This window comes from Palaemon carinicauda, chromosome 5 (genome assembly GCF_036898095.1).
Source record: "Palaemon carinicauda isolate YSFRI2023 chromosome 5, ASM3689809v2, whole genome shotgun sequence".
NCBI classification, from domain to species: Eukaryota; Metazoa; Arthropoda; class Malacostraca; order Decapoda; family Palaemonidae; genus Palaemon; species Palaemon carinicauda.
The window spans coordinates 158,465,730-158,483,229 of NC_090729.1; the positions used below are offsets into that span (position 1 = coordinate 158,465,730).

At 34.7% G+C, this 17,500-nt stretch overlaps 1 protein-coding gene across 1 annotated transcript in view; it reads left to right on the forward strand.

Annotated features, from left to right (window-relative positions):
• The window catches only part of LOC137640634 (prolactin-releasing peptide receptor-like), a 177,177-nt gene that overhangs the window by 151,330 nt on the left and 8,347 nt on the right, over window positions 1-17,500 (forward strand). The window contains exons 6-10 of the mRNA XM_068373135.1: window positions 959-1,105; window positions 3,135-3,348; window positions 10,808-11,026; window positions 16,519-16,648; window positions 16,932-17,023. Of these exons, the coding sequence (XP_068229236.1) occupies window positions 959-1,105; window positions 3,135-3,348; window positions 10,808-11,026; window positions 16,519-16,648; window positions 16,932-17,023 (802 nt within the window). The remainder of the gene's footprint in view (window positions 1-958; window positions 1,106-3,134; window positions 3,349-10,807; window positions 11,027-16,518; window positions 16,649-16,931; window positions 17,024-17,500) is intronic.

Genomic DNA, 17,500 nt, shown 5'->3' on the forward strand with positions numbered 1-17,500 from the left:
TTTCATTGTACCCAAATCTTCCCAAACTATACCATCCTGTGCGTAGTATTAAATATGCACTTAAATATAGCCATCTTGGCTTTTCCATCATAAGGCACAATAGTACACAGTATTCTAGAAGTTTTGTTCCAGCTGTGCCTAGATTTTGGAATTATCTTCATAATCTGGTGGTTGACTTGATGTTAATGCTTTGCTATTGAATGGGTTTACATGTCTCGCTTTATAGTTTATATACAGCAGTTCTATTCTGATGTTATTGATAATCTTAGATTTGTTTTATATTTTGCATTTATATAATTTTCATATAAGTCACATATAATTTATCTGCTATTTCTTTATTTCCTTTCCTTACCGAGCTACTTTCCTTGTTGGAGCCCTTAGACATATAGCATTCTGCTCTCCCAGCCAAGGTTATAGTTTGAGACCTTAAGAAATTCTAAAGAAATTTAGTCTTTTGAAGATGAAATTCTCGGAAAACAATGATTGATTGATCGATTGATTCAAAGTTTTCTGGCATCCTGACATCTAAGATCATTAACGCCGATCGGAAAACAATGAAAGATATAATTTGTTCTAATTATAATTCAATTCAATTAAAACTTCATTTTAACTGGTATATGAACCCAATTTATTATGTTAACAAGGAATGAGTCCCTCTTACATATTTTCTTTTTAAGTGATAGATCGAGGATGATGTGTAGCGTATCCAAAAGTTTTGATGGATAATGGATTCTAAGCTTAAAGTTCTTTGAATGAATTGATGTTAAGATTAAAAGCTGTGCTTGGTTCTTTAAACGTTCAAAACCATGGAAGCCAGTTCCTTACAACCCACAGAGGATTCGAAAAGTCTTTCACCTATTCAAGGACATATACATTAAATCTAAGTCTTCGAGTGTATGTATGTGCTCATTTCTGATTTTTTGGCAAATACTTTAATTGGTTCTCATTTCTTGCACAGGTATAAAGCCCTAATTCATCCGCTCAACAACAGATGGACCAAGTCGCGCTCACGGTATGTCATCGGAGGCATCTGGGTCTTCTCCTTGGTCATCTCTCTCGCGTCTCTCGTTATATCAGATACTCAGCGTTTCGACTGGGATGGAGAGTAAGTATATAAAGACAATATGAATAACATAAGCAAGACTTATTGGAAAAACTTCTTAGTACAGAGAGGGTGGGAGTATAATAGTCTGCTGGAGAAGGACGACGAAGCTATCCTAACACGTGTTCCAATATTATGGCAGAGAGTAATACTTATTTTTGAAAAGAGGGCGAATGTGGAGTAAGTTGCTGAAAAAACTAGAAGATCCTTATGATATAGCTGTCAGCATCATTCATTTGAAAGAGGGATGTAATCTAATGAAGGATAAAACTTATACCACTGGAGATGTTATTAAAACCTTGAAAATTGTAAATGTCGTTACTTACATTGACCGAAGATAATGCCCTTGTTTTGTTGTAATATCATTTAAATGGTGTTCATTACTAATTATTGAATAGATAATAAAACCGTTGCAACTTAAGCTCTGGTAAGCTGTGAAACCCAAATAGATATGTTGTAACAGTGAAAAATACAGTTATTTGATACAAGCTCATGAAAATAGAGTGCAAGCTGTTGCAATTAGATTTTACAATAAAGAAAACTAGAGGAAATATAGTGAGCTGACACAGAAAGCTTCCGAACAGAATGTCCGCAAAGAATGAGCTGGCAAAGGATAAAGTCATTAAACAAGTTGATTATAATTTACTTGGCATGGCAGGAAATTGTTACATAGTCAAATGGCAAAGAGTAAGGTGACAAAGCGAAAGATGCTTAGCAGTAGGTTGTGAAAAGCAAAGTGATCACTGGGTAAATAATCTTAAAGCCGGTTGCTTCATACAGTATTAATAAATAAATGAATAGTCCGACTCAAAAACATAGCCTCCTTCGCGGAGGTAATGAAAGGCATATCTGCCCATCAGTAAGTTGGCAATAGATGAACTGACAAAAAGAAAATGTCATTAACTAGAAACTAGAAAAGAAGATGGTGACGATGGTAAGATGCAGGAGAGCAAGTTGTCAAAGAGTATGTTGAAAGGGGAAATACGCCAACAGACTTTGACAAATGAGAAAGTTGACAAATAGCCACCCTCTAGATACTACATTGGAAAAAGGTGGACAAATTTCTGGGCAGCAAATTAATGATGCGATAGGATAGTATGCATGAGTTTGTCAAATTAAAAAAGCCGAAATTAATAAAATAGTGTCAGTTGCATTTGTCAGTGTCATTTGTTTATTGTTAACAAACAACGAATAAATATGGAAGTGACTTCATGAATAAGAATGGGGAGGTTGCAAAACAGGTTTAAATTCTCATGAAAGTAAATGTAAATATCAGGATGAAAATAAACAATATTGATTGTTTTGCTGCTTCAAGTGTCATGGTAACATTGACGAGTCATTAATAAACAACAATCTCATAGCACTGTTAATCAATCCTACTAGTTAATATACGCATATTTGAAATTGAGTATTAAATTGTTAAGTTAACTCTTGGAAGGGCATATCTTAAACATTTAACATTTATTTAACAACTCATAAAGAAACCATAGGGTACATTACTTATCTATAAATAGCCCCATTTTTGTAATTAACATCACATTATATCATTGACAGTACATTCTTAATTATATTTTTCTTACCAGTAACACCATTTATTTCAGCTGTTGATTATGTTATCCCTACTTATATAATTATCAATACAGCTTTCAAAGGCTTAATTGTTATTTAAAAAAGAAACGAGTCTATTGAAAGATTCCTATGCCATATCTGACATTGTTTTCTTCCCCACAATTATCCCTACATTAAGGGGGCGCTTTCCTGATGCGCCCTCTCTAATGCCTTCTATCAAAGGCCTCCTCTTCCAGCGAACCTCTTCTCTCCATATCCCCCTTCACCTCATCTCGCCATCTGACCCTCTACCTCCCTTTCAATCTTCCCCACTAACAGGTTCGTCCCAAACCCTCCTCACTCCTTCCCCACCGTTCATCCTCAACACGCGGCCACACCATCTCAGTCTTTACTACGCCTGCCATTCTTCTTATTTCATCTTTTTTCGATCTTTCCTGCATACAACTCTTACTCTCCCCCATAGATGGTACTACGAGTGCAAGGAGAACTGGCCACACACACCCAACGAAGTCTACGAAAAAACCTACACCGTTCTGCTCTTTGTGCTGACCTTTGCCCTTCCGGTAATAGGCCTGGGATACACATACCTATCCATCGTGGGTATGATGTGCTCGTACAAAATGCCAGGCAACGCGGAACCATCCAGGGACCAACAGCACTTACAAGCTAAAGTTAAGGTAAGTTTTTAAGGGAATGGGAATCTAATGTTTATATCTAAGCTATTCTAGCAAATGCATAAAAAAGGGAAATTAAAGAAAAATTAAGACTTTATCATGGGAAGGAATCTTGTGTTTATATCTAGCCCTGACACAAAGAAACAGAAAGAAAGTTAAGAAAAAGAAGCCTTTAATCATCATGGGAATCGGAAGTAGGAAATTATGATTAGCAAGACAAGCGATTTTAGAAAAGGTCATTGGTTTTCCGTTGTGATTCTTTGTGGATGTAGTGTTGTTTCTTGTCATGTCTTTTATTTCTAATGATTCCTGAAGTATTTCATAGTAAATTTAGTTCTCAGGAATTTACATGTTTCCCATTATTTCATTGTATTGGTCTGTGTCTCATGTATTTGCTTAAGTAGTATCAGTCTCTATAAGGGTCTCCTATATTACTGAACGGTCCGTCCTTTTGACTGTCTATCCGTCGACTATCTTAACCTGGCATCAAAATCGCTAAGGTCACTGACCAGCCTTTTCAATAATAAATACGATCTAAATATAAAATTCCACAACTTTCAACTCAATTTTCAAGCTGCCCTCAAAACACCTATTAATCGCGAGGATGGGTGGAGTTTGAGTTTGGAGACGGTGCCAAAATTCAGCGGAATGAGGAAGTGAATTAACCTCTGAATGACTCGGTTCTCTCTGGTCAGAGAAGAATCGATTGTGTCATAAATGTTCCATAAATCGTTGCCAAACCCATTAGCATCCCAAGGTATAAGAGGTGTATTCTTTATGGTAAAGTGTTCGATTTTCGATAAAAGCTTTCTTTTTGACTTAGGGATATTGTTTCTCTGTCTCTATGATTGTGGGAATCAGAATTATATGTATATTCATATATATATATATATATATATATATATATATATATATATATATATATATATATATCTATATACATATATATATATATATATATATATATATATATATATATGTATATAATGTATATATATACATACATATGCATATATATATGTATATATATATGTGTGTGTATATATATACATATATATATATATATATATATATATATATATATATATATATATATATGTGTGTGTGTGTGTGTGTGTGTATTGTTAGAAACGAGAATAAAAAAAAAAGCTGATGAGAGTCGAGACTGTCGACCAATTTCCTCATGATTTTTTCTTGTCACAAAGATTTATGACTCACATTCATTTACATTTTCCTGTCCACCAAGTAGAGATATCAATATAATCTCAGGAGTTATCTTGACAGCAGCTTGAAGCATAGTACTTTGTTTGATGGCAAGGGCTGTATCTCACCCAGTAAGGCCTGACTTAACTACAAGCTGTAATAACCTGTGATTACATATGGCCTTCATGTAGTCACTATAATGAATGTTGCTAGGGTCTTTCACTGTAATTTTTCAACTACAACAAGACATAAATAAATAGAATGTTTTGTGACATGAGCTCTGGATGATGACCCAACAGGTAAAGAAATCTTCTATCTTCCATAAAAAAAGCGATGGCCTATGAGGAAATTTAATCTTGGCTTTGTTATAGAAAACAATATGATAAGGTTTGTAATAATTTTGATATTCAGCAAATGAAGTCTGTAAGTAAGCAACGGCCTTTAAAGAGGGCACAGATTTCCATTACATAAACTTAAAGCATTTCCTTAGAAAAGGAAGACAATATAACTTTCCTTTTTAATATTAGAGGCTTTCCTAATGCTTGAACTGCTTTTAAAATTTTTCTTTTTCACTCCAGAACACAAACTTTGCTATAATAAGATAATATTTTTCACTTCATGAAGTTTTAAAAAAAGGATGGGAGTTCAGACACTTTAAAGCTTGTGGTGTAAAAAGCCAAATCTGGAATGTTAGTTTTCCACAAACAAAGGAATTATTAAATGGGAAAGACACAGCAATTCACTCAATAATTCATTGATAAAAGACGGTGTTACCAATACAACATTAAAAAAATAAAAGCTGCGTTAAATATTTGAAAGGTTAAAGCCGACGGCGCAATTATGCTATGCTCTTTTCACGGACTTCTTTATTGTCAAAACTGTGAATTCTACTTTCCAATATTTTTCTTTGTCATCGTCTGTCTCTCAAATCCTTGCACAAAGTTTCATATGTAATTTGATGAGACCATCTTACTTTATCACATTCTGTTTTGTCTAATCCATATTTCAATTTTAATCGACCTATAACATTTCATTTTTTTTTTTCTGTTCAACTTCATTCCACAACGTGTTTCACTCCCTACCCGAATTTGAACCATTCTCTCCTTGTTATCGTTGCTGAGTCAATGGCCATTTTCTCTTCAAAGTTTCTTTCTAGTTTTAAACAAACATTAGTCAATAAAGTATAAGTCACAGATAGATAAATGTATTTTGGCAGCAAGCTCTAATACTTTATTGCCAACTAGGATTTACGTTCATTTCCCCTTTCTCTCTTCGAGATTTTTGATGCATGTTATTGATTAGCACAGACTGCAACATGTAGCTATTGGTTTTTTCAATATTTAACACACTGTGATTCATTTCAATTACTTGTAATGTCCATAGTTTTTTTTTTCTTTTTTTCTTTGAGTCTTGGATACGGGATGCTCATGGTGACACATGCTGTTTACCAGGCAGAATCTCTACATTGGCGACGAGGATGATTGGCTTTACAGGATGATTGTGAAGGTTAACAGTTAATCCAGTGTTCTGTGAAGTGTAACTGATATTTTTTTTTGTGTGCACTTGGACTCATACTGTCTAGCCTTATAGTATGTTACAAATGGAGCCTACAGTCAACTCGGCATGAACCGTGTGTATTCTGAGTATCAACTATATAAAGGGTACACCTGATCGCGATTCTTATTGTGTATGTGTAACCAATTGGCCTTCAAGACTACTCAACTGTAATAGACCAATGGCACCTATGACTATTTCTTGTAATTCACCCCCATTGAATTCTTTGCCCTGGATGCTGGACTGAGATGGAGAAATTGCATCACAAAATTTGATTACCGTAGGACCAGTTTTGCAATTGACAACCCAGCATAACAAATGGCCTTGTTCCTGCACTTCGGGGGTTATGAGCTGTAAGTCGTTTTTGAGAACATATCTGAAGACTAGAAAAAAATATGCAATTGTTGCGATGATGTGCTGGTAAATGATATGCCTCTCCAAGGAGTAGCGGCATTCACAGCACAATTCACTCCGCAACAGAACTTCGAGTTTCACCGATGCCAGTTTTGACAGAGAGCCCAAAACATGGGGAATCACACGTTAAGTCCACAATAAAGGTAATATATCTCCTTTACTGAAATGGTGATACGGAAGATATACAAGTAACAGAAGAACGATATTGAGAAAAAGAATAACACTCAATTTAAGATCAGTTTTGTTAATAACTCTTTCCTAAATGGCAATATGGTATAAATAGATGTATGCTTAAAAATTTCGCTTTTCATATAAAAAAATCAAAATCAAAACCTGAGAAAGGGCAAATAATCGTACGCTGTAGTGTTATCATGATATAAGTGCTGGCAGGCAATGCTTTCCAGCTAATTTGTTATGAAATGGAAGTGGAAAATTAGGTTTACATGGAATTTTGTATACAGTATAGGGAAATCATTAAACATATATGATTTTACTCGTTTTTGTATATCTATCTATCTATCTATCTATCTATATATATATATATATGTATATATACACATATATATAGTATATATATATGATATATATATATATATATATATATATATATATATATATATATATATATATATATATGATATGAGTCTTGGGAAGAAGTGAAAAGAGGAAGGAAGGGTGGATCGAGGAATGAAGAGACAGTGGAGGGTAAAAATGAAGGTTGTTGAAAGATGAGAGGAGGAAAGGGTGGGCTGAATATTTTAAAAGGTTGCTGAATGTTGAAAATGATAGCGAGGCCGGTGTAATTGCTGCTGCAGGTGTTGATGTGCCAGTGATTGGAGATGAGAATGAGAGAGAAATTGTAAAAGAAGAAGTGAATAGAGCACTAGATGAAATGAGAGCAGGAAAAGCATCTAGTATGGATGTTGCGATTACTGAGGGGGTATGACTGTGCTGGAATGGTTGGTGAGATTGTTTATATATGTTTTATGTGGTCAATGGTACTAGTGGAGTGGGTGTGTGAGCATATTGTTCCGCTATACAATGGTAAGGGAGAAGTGCATGGGTGTTGTTATTCTAGGAGTATTAGTTTGTTAAGTGTGGTTAGAAAAGTGTATTGTAGAGTGTTAATTAATAGGATTAAGTATAAAACGGAGGATGTAATTCTATAAAGTGTAGGGTAGCTTTAGGGGATGTATGGATCTGATTTTTATAGTTGAGGAGGTATGCGAGAAATATTTAGCAAAAGGTAAATAGGTATATTTTGCATTTATGGATCTGGAGAAAGCTTATGATAGAGTTGATAGGGAAGTGATGTAGAATGCGATGAGGTTATATGGAATTGATGGAAAGTTGTTGCAAGCAGTGAAGAGTTTATAAATAGGCAGTAAAATGTGTGTTAGGATAGGGAATGGTGTGAGTGAATGGTTTCCAGTGAGATTTGGGCTGAGACAGGGTTATGTGATGTCACCATGGTTGTTCAAATTGTTTGTTGATGGAGCTGTAAGAGAGGTGAATGCTCGAGTGCTTGGTTGAGGAATGAAACTGATAGATGAGAGTGATCATTAGTGGGAGATGAATCAGTTGTTGTTTGCGGATGATACTGTACTCTTTGCAGACTCAGAAGAGAAGCTTGGTCAATTAGTGACAAAGTTTAGAAGGATGTTTAAGAGAAGTAAGTTGCTATTGATGTCGGTAAAAGTAAGGATATGAGGTGTACGAGAAGAGAGGGTAGTGCTAGATTGAATATCATGTTGAGTGCAGAATTACTTGAAAAAGTAGATCAGTTTAAGTACTTGGGTTCTGCTACAAATAGTGAAATGGAAGCAGATGTACGTCAGAGAGTGAATGAAGGATGTAGGGTGAAGGGAATGATAACAGTGGAGAGTTAGGGACGACAGTTTTCATAAATTAGTTTATTTGCCAACAACGTTTTTCTGTAATTGATGGTTACTCATCCAAGGCTTGACATGCCCGTAAGTTGCTTTATTTCACTAATCTACCGACCAGCAACAGCAGCAAAGGACTGAGTGGACGAGCGGCAGAGAGATAAATCAGTTCTTTACCCATATTTCTACTTATCTAAGGAGACACTATGAAGGAGCCAAGCTCTCTGCACTTGATGAATTCCCCATTGCATAGTCAGTTATTTTTCTCTTTCCAAGTTTTTTCAGTGGTCAAGATTGATTGATTGATTTAAAGTTTTCTGCCAAGAAATAGTTTTTTTTTTTGTTCAAAGGCAAATTTTCGAATTATAGGTCTTCGTCAACTAGTCCCCTCTACTGAAGGTAAATCTACTAGTATCCGTAAAGGAATATATTTTTTTCTTCTAGAGGATCTTGTTCGTACATAATTCGGATTAAAATTAAATGAAATATTGGGCCCAGGATATGTGGCCTTGCAATGAGGCCTGGGAATTCCTTCAGATACCTCAGGAGAAATGGATGAAACCAACTTTCATAGAAAAAAAAATAATTATCAGTAACTTACACCCAAGCACATTCAAGTACATAAAAGTTTTTCATATTTTTAAACATCCCCACGTTTAATTATATATTTTCTAATCATACATTTATGCAATTAAAATTGTAAATATCACAAAATCATTCATACATTAAAAAGATATGCCAGAAAAAAGTACAGCAATCAAACATTAATGCTTTAAAGAAATTGAAGTTATTATGATTTGCCTCCCTAAAATCATTAGATTACATTTCGATTTACTACTTTTTATAAAGCTGGTTTTTTAATATAATTCTTAATATTTAAAGGAAGGGAAAGGAGGCATTCTGATGTCCTATTTGAGGCTTCCTTCTTAATGGGCTTCTGTACCCGGATGTTTAAAGCTTTCTTTGTGCCCTTCATAAAATAACTACCGGGAAAACGTCTACAATTCAGCGTCTGCATTTTCTTGTCCTCTCATTAAACCCAAGGTAACACATGTGTAGCATTTTTCAGACGTTGTGGGGACAAGGGTTTCCAAGAGCCAAGTGCTTGTTTAGGTCGCTAAGTTAAGCAGAAGCTCAAAAAGAAAGAAAAAGAAAGAAAACAAATAAAAGGCGATGTTCTTGTACGCAGGAGAAAGCAAAACTAGAAATGGAAATTTTGTATAAATCCTGCATATATCCACTGCTATCAGTCACATGGGAAAGGAAGGTTGCTGTTTGTTTCATTCACTTTAATCACATTCACGGTTGAAGAGGTTTCTTGGCTGGGATAAGAATATCACTCATGGCAGACATTATTATTTCATGATGAGAGAGAGAGAGAGAGAGAGAGAGAGAGAGAGAGAGAGAGAGAGAGAGAGAGAGAGAGAGAGAGTCTTATCATGTTATTGAATTCCTACATGATATTGAGTTGATGGGGTTATAAAATAAAAAATTATTTTGACATCTATGAGTCAACCCATTGTTTGAAATAATTGTTTGACTTCACTAGTTCCGTCAACTGTCTCTTTTTCAACGATGTAGTCATACATCTCACATAAGTCTCACATCCTATAGAAATAAGTGATAGGCTACATTTCACTTACTATCTTCATAAAATTTATAGAAATACATTTTACTTTTATCTTTCATACAGGTTAAGCGATATATTTCACTTATTCCTTTCAGGAAGTTTAAGTAATATGCATCACCCGTTTCTTTAAGTTTTATAAAAGTAACTGATATGACTAACTTACCCCTACTGTGAATATTAAAGATAAATTTCTCTTGTTTCTTTTAAAGAATATGAAGTTGTATTCTCCTGTTTCACTACCCTCCAGAAAACGTGATAAACAAATTTTATATCTTTGCTACCCTTTTAGAAAATAAAGATTTGTCTCCTATTACAGGACATAATGGTGAATAATATATTTGTATTTGCGGTGGTCACAGAATTCGTTATGCATATTTATAGCAATCTGACTCGTGATAGAAATTCTGTATTTTCTAAAGCTAGCGCATATTTTTTTTTTAGTCGTTAAGTAACCATTCCCTTTCTCATTTGAAAGTCTCTCATTATTTCTTATTTTTAGTTTTCCCTTATTTTCTCCCTCGTAAAACCTCTACTATTTTATCCATCGAAAACCTCTCCCTATCTTCTCTCTAGAAAGTCTAACCAGTAAGTTCTTTAAAAGATCTCTTACTATATTCTCTTTCGAAAATGTTCCTCATAAGACTTTCATCATTTCCTGCCCGGAAAACGCCCTCTCTCCCTAACCTCATCGAAAGTCTCTCATTATCTTCTCTCTCAAGAGTCTCTCTTACCTTCCCTTGAATCTCCCCCTCAGCGTTTTCTCTTCCCTCATCAGGTAATTAATATGATGATCACGGTGATGGTGTGCTTCGTCTTGTGCTGGTTCCCGCTGCAGGTGCTTCAGTTCCTGGTCTACTTCGCGCCCGAGATCACGACGTGTCGGGGCAACGCCTGCTTCACCTACTACATGAGCTTCTTCGCCTGCCACTGGCTGGCCATGGCCAATTCCTTCATGAATCCTTTCATCTACTGCTTCATGAGCAAGAACTTCAGGGTGAGTGTGCTTTGTTCTTTTTATAAGTTGAACAATAGATTATGAACTTCTGTTTATATAGCTAATACCGTCAACACGACCATTTATACAAAAAAAAAAAAAAAAAAAAAACTACTAATTAGACATCAAACCTTCCACTACCATTATTGCTAAAAATAATAGCAATAATAGCAACAACAACATCAACATCAATAATAATAATAATAATAATAATAATAATAATAATAATAATAATAATAATAAGCTTCATTATAAATGATAGCGGCCTCAGTGGTATTTATCTTGTAGATGAGCTCAATCGCTATATTTTTCTAAATTCATAATCACTGTATGGCGCCAGTAACTGTGTTATGTTGTTCATAAGAAGGGGTAGGGAGGAAAATGCACAGAAAAATTCTATAATATGAATAAAATTTACTAAAAGTAACCTGCCAATGACAATAAGTATAAGAGAGTTCGGCTGCTACGCATTATAAGAGGGTGCCGGGTATCTCCACTCATCTTAAGGCAGGGAATGGATGGAAGCACGCAGATCTATCTCTATTTACATCCACTTTCTTTCTGAAGATAAGAGAAGACACCATACACCCTCTCGTAATGTATTGCAGCCGAACTCTTTTATATTTATTGTTATTGACAGTTTACTTTTAGTAAATATTAGTAAAATTATAGGTTTTTTCCTATGAATTTTAATTTCCTCTTACTGATAATCAACATAACACGGTTATTGGCGGCATACAGTAATGGCGAAAGAAGAAAAATCTAGCGATTGAGAAGCTCAGCTACAAGATAAATGCCACCGAGGCAGCTATCATTTTTAATCAGACTTGCTTATAAAAGGGTACACTTCTGATTATTATTATTATTATTATTATTATTATTATTATTATTATTATTATTATTATTATTATTATTATTATTATTTGCTAAGCTAAAACCCTAGTTGGAAAAGCAGAATGCTATAAGCCAGAGGGCTCTAATAGGGAAAATAGCCCAGTGAGGAAAGGAAATAAGGAAACAACACGAAAAGTAATTAACAATTGAAATAAAGTATCTTAAGAACAGTAACAACATTGAAATAATTATTTCATTTATAAACTATAAGAACTTAAAAAAAAAAAAACAAGAGGAAGAGAAATATGATAGAATATTGTGCCCGAGTGTACCCTCAAGCAAGAGAACTCTACCCTAAGACAGTGAAAGACCATGGTACAGAGGCTATAATAATAATAATAATAATAATAATAATAATAATAATAATAATAATAATAATAATAATAATAATAATAATAGTGTTATGTACCATCGTAACCGGACAGACTAGAGCTGTGTAGCTTTATAGGATATAAAAGGTTCTAAGAGAACTTATCACACAGATAAATAAGTTCGAAAGATATTGATTACATCAGGAAGAAGCATTAATATCAAATAACAATAAATATAAAACACAGGAAAATAAAACAAGAAACGGTTTGTTGATAACACGGGGACATTATTATTTTTCTGCTTTCGACCTTAGTGATCCCCTTGTATTGTAGGGTGGGCGCTCGAATCAACTTTCTCCATCTATTTTCATTCCTTGCTATTATTCCTCTAGTTCCCCCTCGCCCATATCCCTCCTCACCACATCCATCTATCTGATCCACTAAAACCCCACAATCCTCCTCCGCATCACTTGCATGTTCTTTGCTCTTTTGATTGGTTCAACATCTTCTATTCTTACTATATACCCATTGTATTTCAAACGAGCTTCCCTAGCCTTCTCCTTTACATTACATATACATCACATTCTTTTTATACCTTGACTCTTCCTCCCTCCCAGTGGTGATATTCCAGCAATCAATCTCACCATCCTCATCTCAGTTCTTTCTCATAGTCCCTCCTCTTTCCTCTTAAGTGACCACATTTTTTTTACCCATACACAATAGTACGGGCCAGATATCTGTCCTATAAATCTTGATTTTAAGCTTTATGGCATTTTCTTGACTAAGATAACTCCAGTTACTTCACTCCATTTTTGCCATGCTTCTTTCACTCTCAGTCTCACTACTTTCTCTTATTAATCTCTAGTAGTTGAAATTACGGTTCTGTTTTAGCACTGTTCCATCTTCCACTCGAATGTTTACTTCTCCATTTCCTTCTCTACTACTAATAAATAGCTCGGTTTTTTCAATGTTCACCTTCAATCGTTTCCTTTTAAGGGATCTTCTCCATGGTAGAAACGCTTCTTGCAGTTCTTCCTCTGAGTTTGCTGTAATGACTAAATCATCTGAAAACATCAGTTCCCCTAATGGATCGTTGTTCCTTGATACAGATTTCCAAATGCCTATAACAACGAGAAACAAGAATGGACTTAGAGCTGATCCCTGATGTTGGCCAACCTTGACAAGGAATGGCTCTGTATCCCCATACTTTGACTTTATAATGGTTCTCTCCCTCTCATACATCATCCTCACTAACCTTGCCATCTTCTCCAGTACTCCTCTCTTTCTCAAATAACAATAGACTAACCTTGGTACCCTATGATATGCCTTTTACAGTTCACAAAACACATGCAAACTTTTCTGATCCCTTCTAGAAACTTCTCTTGGACTTGTCTTACTATAAGAAAAACATCCAGTGCTCTTACCTTTTATAAACCAGAACTCCTGCTCATGTATACCTACCAACTCTACATCCCAGATCTTTCCCAACAGTGTTAACACATATCCTTTGCCTAGATCACCAAATTATTATTACCTCCGCGAAGGAGGTTATAAAATCGAATGGTTTATTTATTTATTTGTTTGTGTTTCTGTCTGTCAGTGGACAGGCTTACGTCTAAACTACGAGACGGATTTTGACGAAATTTTCATCACAGATAGTAGGTCTTAGGTCATGGACGACCCAATTAAATTTTAGAGATGAATTGGATCCTGATCCGGATTCTAGATCTGGATTTGCAATTTTTTTGCCATCTACAGTCAGCATATGAGAACGGGGATGCATTGTCTGTAGACTTTAGTCAAATGCTAAAGTAGATTCATCCACGGTTAGCATATAAAAAAAAGAAGTGTTTTGTCCATAGACTTGAGTAAAATGTTGGCAATATTCATTGGCGGAGGTCTGAAATCTTTGATTATTATTATTATTATTATTATTATTATTATTATTATTATTATTATTATTATTATTATTAGTTGGAAAGCAGGGTGACATTTGGCTAAGGGCTCCAACAAGAAAAAATAGCCCAGTAAGAAAACGAAAAAAGAAAATGAATAAAGTATATATGAGAAGTAATGAATTATTAATATGAAAATATCTTAAAATCAGAAACAATGTTATAACATCTGTCATATATAAACTTTGAAGAGATACTTATGTCACCTTTTCAACATGAAAACATTTTCTACATGTTTGAACTTTTGAAGTTCCACCGATTCAACTGCCCGATTAGGAAGATCATTCCACAATCTGCCACAGCTTACTAAAACTTCTAGAATGCTGTGTAGTATTGAGCCTTGTGGTAGAAAATGCATGACTTAGAATTAACTGCATACCTAATACTTCGTACAAGATAGTACAGTCTGGGAAGGTGTGAATGCAATGGATGGTCAAAATTATAAAAAATCTCAGTGTCTAGATCAGGAATAAGAAATTTAATAGACAATATGTTTTTGTCAACAAATTAAGTTGAGATTCAGCAGCTGAAACTCAGCCAAGAGAGCAATACTCGAAACATGGTAGAATGAAAGATTTAAAACATTTCTTCTCAATAGATTGATCACCGAAAATCTTAAAGGACTTTCTTAATAAGCCTATTTACTTATGCAATGCAAGAAGGAACAGAGCAAATGTGTTTCTCAAAGGTAAAGTGCAATCAAGAAACATACCTAATATTTTAATGCATAGATCTGAATGTTGAGAAACCACTGTCCTCGACCTACTTACAATCATACTTTGAGTTTTGTTGGGGTTCAAATTTATGCCCCATAATTTGCAACATGCACTGATTTTAGCTAAATATTTATTAAGGGATTCAGCAATCCTAGGATATGCAATTGAGGCAAAGCGAGTAGCATCATCTGCATATACAGGTTTGTTTCTTAGGCCAAATCACATATCTGACTTCCCTGAAGCTTTATTTAACTTACCTTCCATTATAGAATTTTCTACTTCACTCTCTGATGTTTGCTACTGGTCTTTTTACTGGGTGAATATTTTCCAATTCTTTACACGCAATCTCAATATTTAACAGTAATAATAAACCAGTCTTTCTTCGTTTGACTTCTTCCTCCTCAATTAAGATATTTCTAGGTTCATCTTTAATAATTCTTACCTCACATTCTACCTGTCTTTTTTTCTCGCTCAAGCAATTCTGTAGATTATCTTTTCTCACCCCGGTGTTCCTATCACTTTATATTACTCTCTCCTGGCTTCTCCCCTTTGTAATCACTACCAATATCTTTGTCTCCCTCTTTGTCCGTCTGTATTCTTCTCTTCGTTGGCAGTTGTTATCCTTTTTCCACCCTCTTCTACTATTTCTCTACTAAAAACTTTTTCTATACATTCTTCTAGTTTCCCTTAAAATTCCCCCTTGGCCTCTTCACTTCACCCTTGTTAAGGGGCATATGCTTAGATGATATCCCATACTCTTTCACCTTTCTCAAACTTCAAGCCCATGAGCCTGTTACTGATACACTGAGCCCCTGTGATATTTTCCTGTAAATCTGGATGGAGAATTATTCCTACCCCATTTCTCCTCGTAGCTTTCCCTTTATATTTTTCTCCAAGCTTTCTTGCACTTTTCCTTTTCCATTTTTTCTCATGTATACATAAAATCATAATTTTCCTTCTCTGCATTACATAAACTAACTTTCTTCCCGTTACTGGAGAGGCTACCAACATTCCAATTTCATATTCTCATATTTCCATTCTTTTTCAAATCCCTTTTCTTCACTAACTTTTTTAGCAGCAGTCGTGAATTTTGCGGTGGCCTCTGCATTTTTCTCACTACTGTCAAGGGATACTGTAGCAAATCGCTTACATGGTACGCCCTAGCGTATTCCCTTTTTAACTCGAGATTCACTATTTAGGTTTTGCCATTGTTCTCATTCTCGGTTATCCAGAGTTGAGACCGGTAGCAAGTTGTATTTCTTATCATTGGAGTTCGCAATTACATTTTACCTTTTCCAAAAAGAATAGTGATGCTATTAGAAAAAGGTGATGGGACATAGTTGAGTATAGTTATCCAAGATAAGCATGGCATAAGAGAAGTTAAACTATTTTGGTAACACAGTGGGTGGAGGAGGGTGGGGTGGGGGGGGGGGGGTGGTAGAAAATTAGTTTGCAAATCCAAGTGATGCCTATAAAATTTAATGCTTCATTAAAGATCCATTTTGGAAATACAAATAAATATCATGTCAGTGGGATATCAGTTTCAATTAAAGGCTGGGACCATAAATTCCAACCTTTACCTTCACCTCATATATTTGCATCTCTCCCCATTACAGGAGGATCTTCTTCAGTTCATCCGAAAATGTCGCAGAAAGAGAATACGAAGAACCAGATCAACCAAGTTCAACAGAAGTGATCTTGGGTCGTCCTTTAGATCGATTCTGTACATCACTCACAAGACTTCAGGTGAGGGTTCTCCTTGCTCTTCTCTCTGTTTACTTCGCCTTACATAGGATTACTTGCAGGATTTGGGTTCAATTATATCCTTGGATTTGAGCTGCTAATATAATCACAATTTGCCCTGGTTTATTTGACCCATTTATCGTTTATGAAAGAAAAAAGATTTAAGATTAAGGGTAACTTTAATATAATAAAAATTCTTGTATTTCAATCCTCCACTAACCATTATGCTCAAACGCTTCAACTGGTGAAAAAACAATTTAAACTATATCTATCTTTCTTGGAGCAGTGCAAAGTTCAACGAAAACAAGTTTTTTGGCAAAGAGTGACAAATCTCGAGAGGCCGATATCTTCGAATTGAGATCTCTCCAAGACAAACAGGTAAGGAATATGTTATTGTCATTATTTCTATCATTTTCATCACTTTTACTATCTCGCTCTGTTCTTTCAACCTATAAGATATAAGCTGGCAGGAGCCTAGAAAAAAACTGTCTCTTTGACATACATCTTAAGGTTAGCATTACTTTTACTAATTAATGGTACAGTTTAATTAGTTTCATCATCAATAGTCATCAATGGCAAAGAAAATATGGAGAGGTAAAACGTATCGTATTCAAGGCATTGAAACTTAAACACAGATATCCTACCAGGAAAACATAAAAAAAGACTCATGAAAATAGTAGAAATAAGAAAATATTAATGAGAGGTAGGGGACATTAACTCTCTCTGACAAAATTTATTAGAATCGTTTATATATATACTGTATGTATATATATATATATATATATATATATATATATATATATATATATATATATATATATGTATGTATGTATGTATGTATATATATATATATAT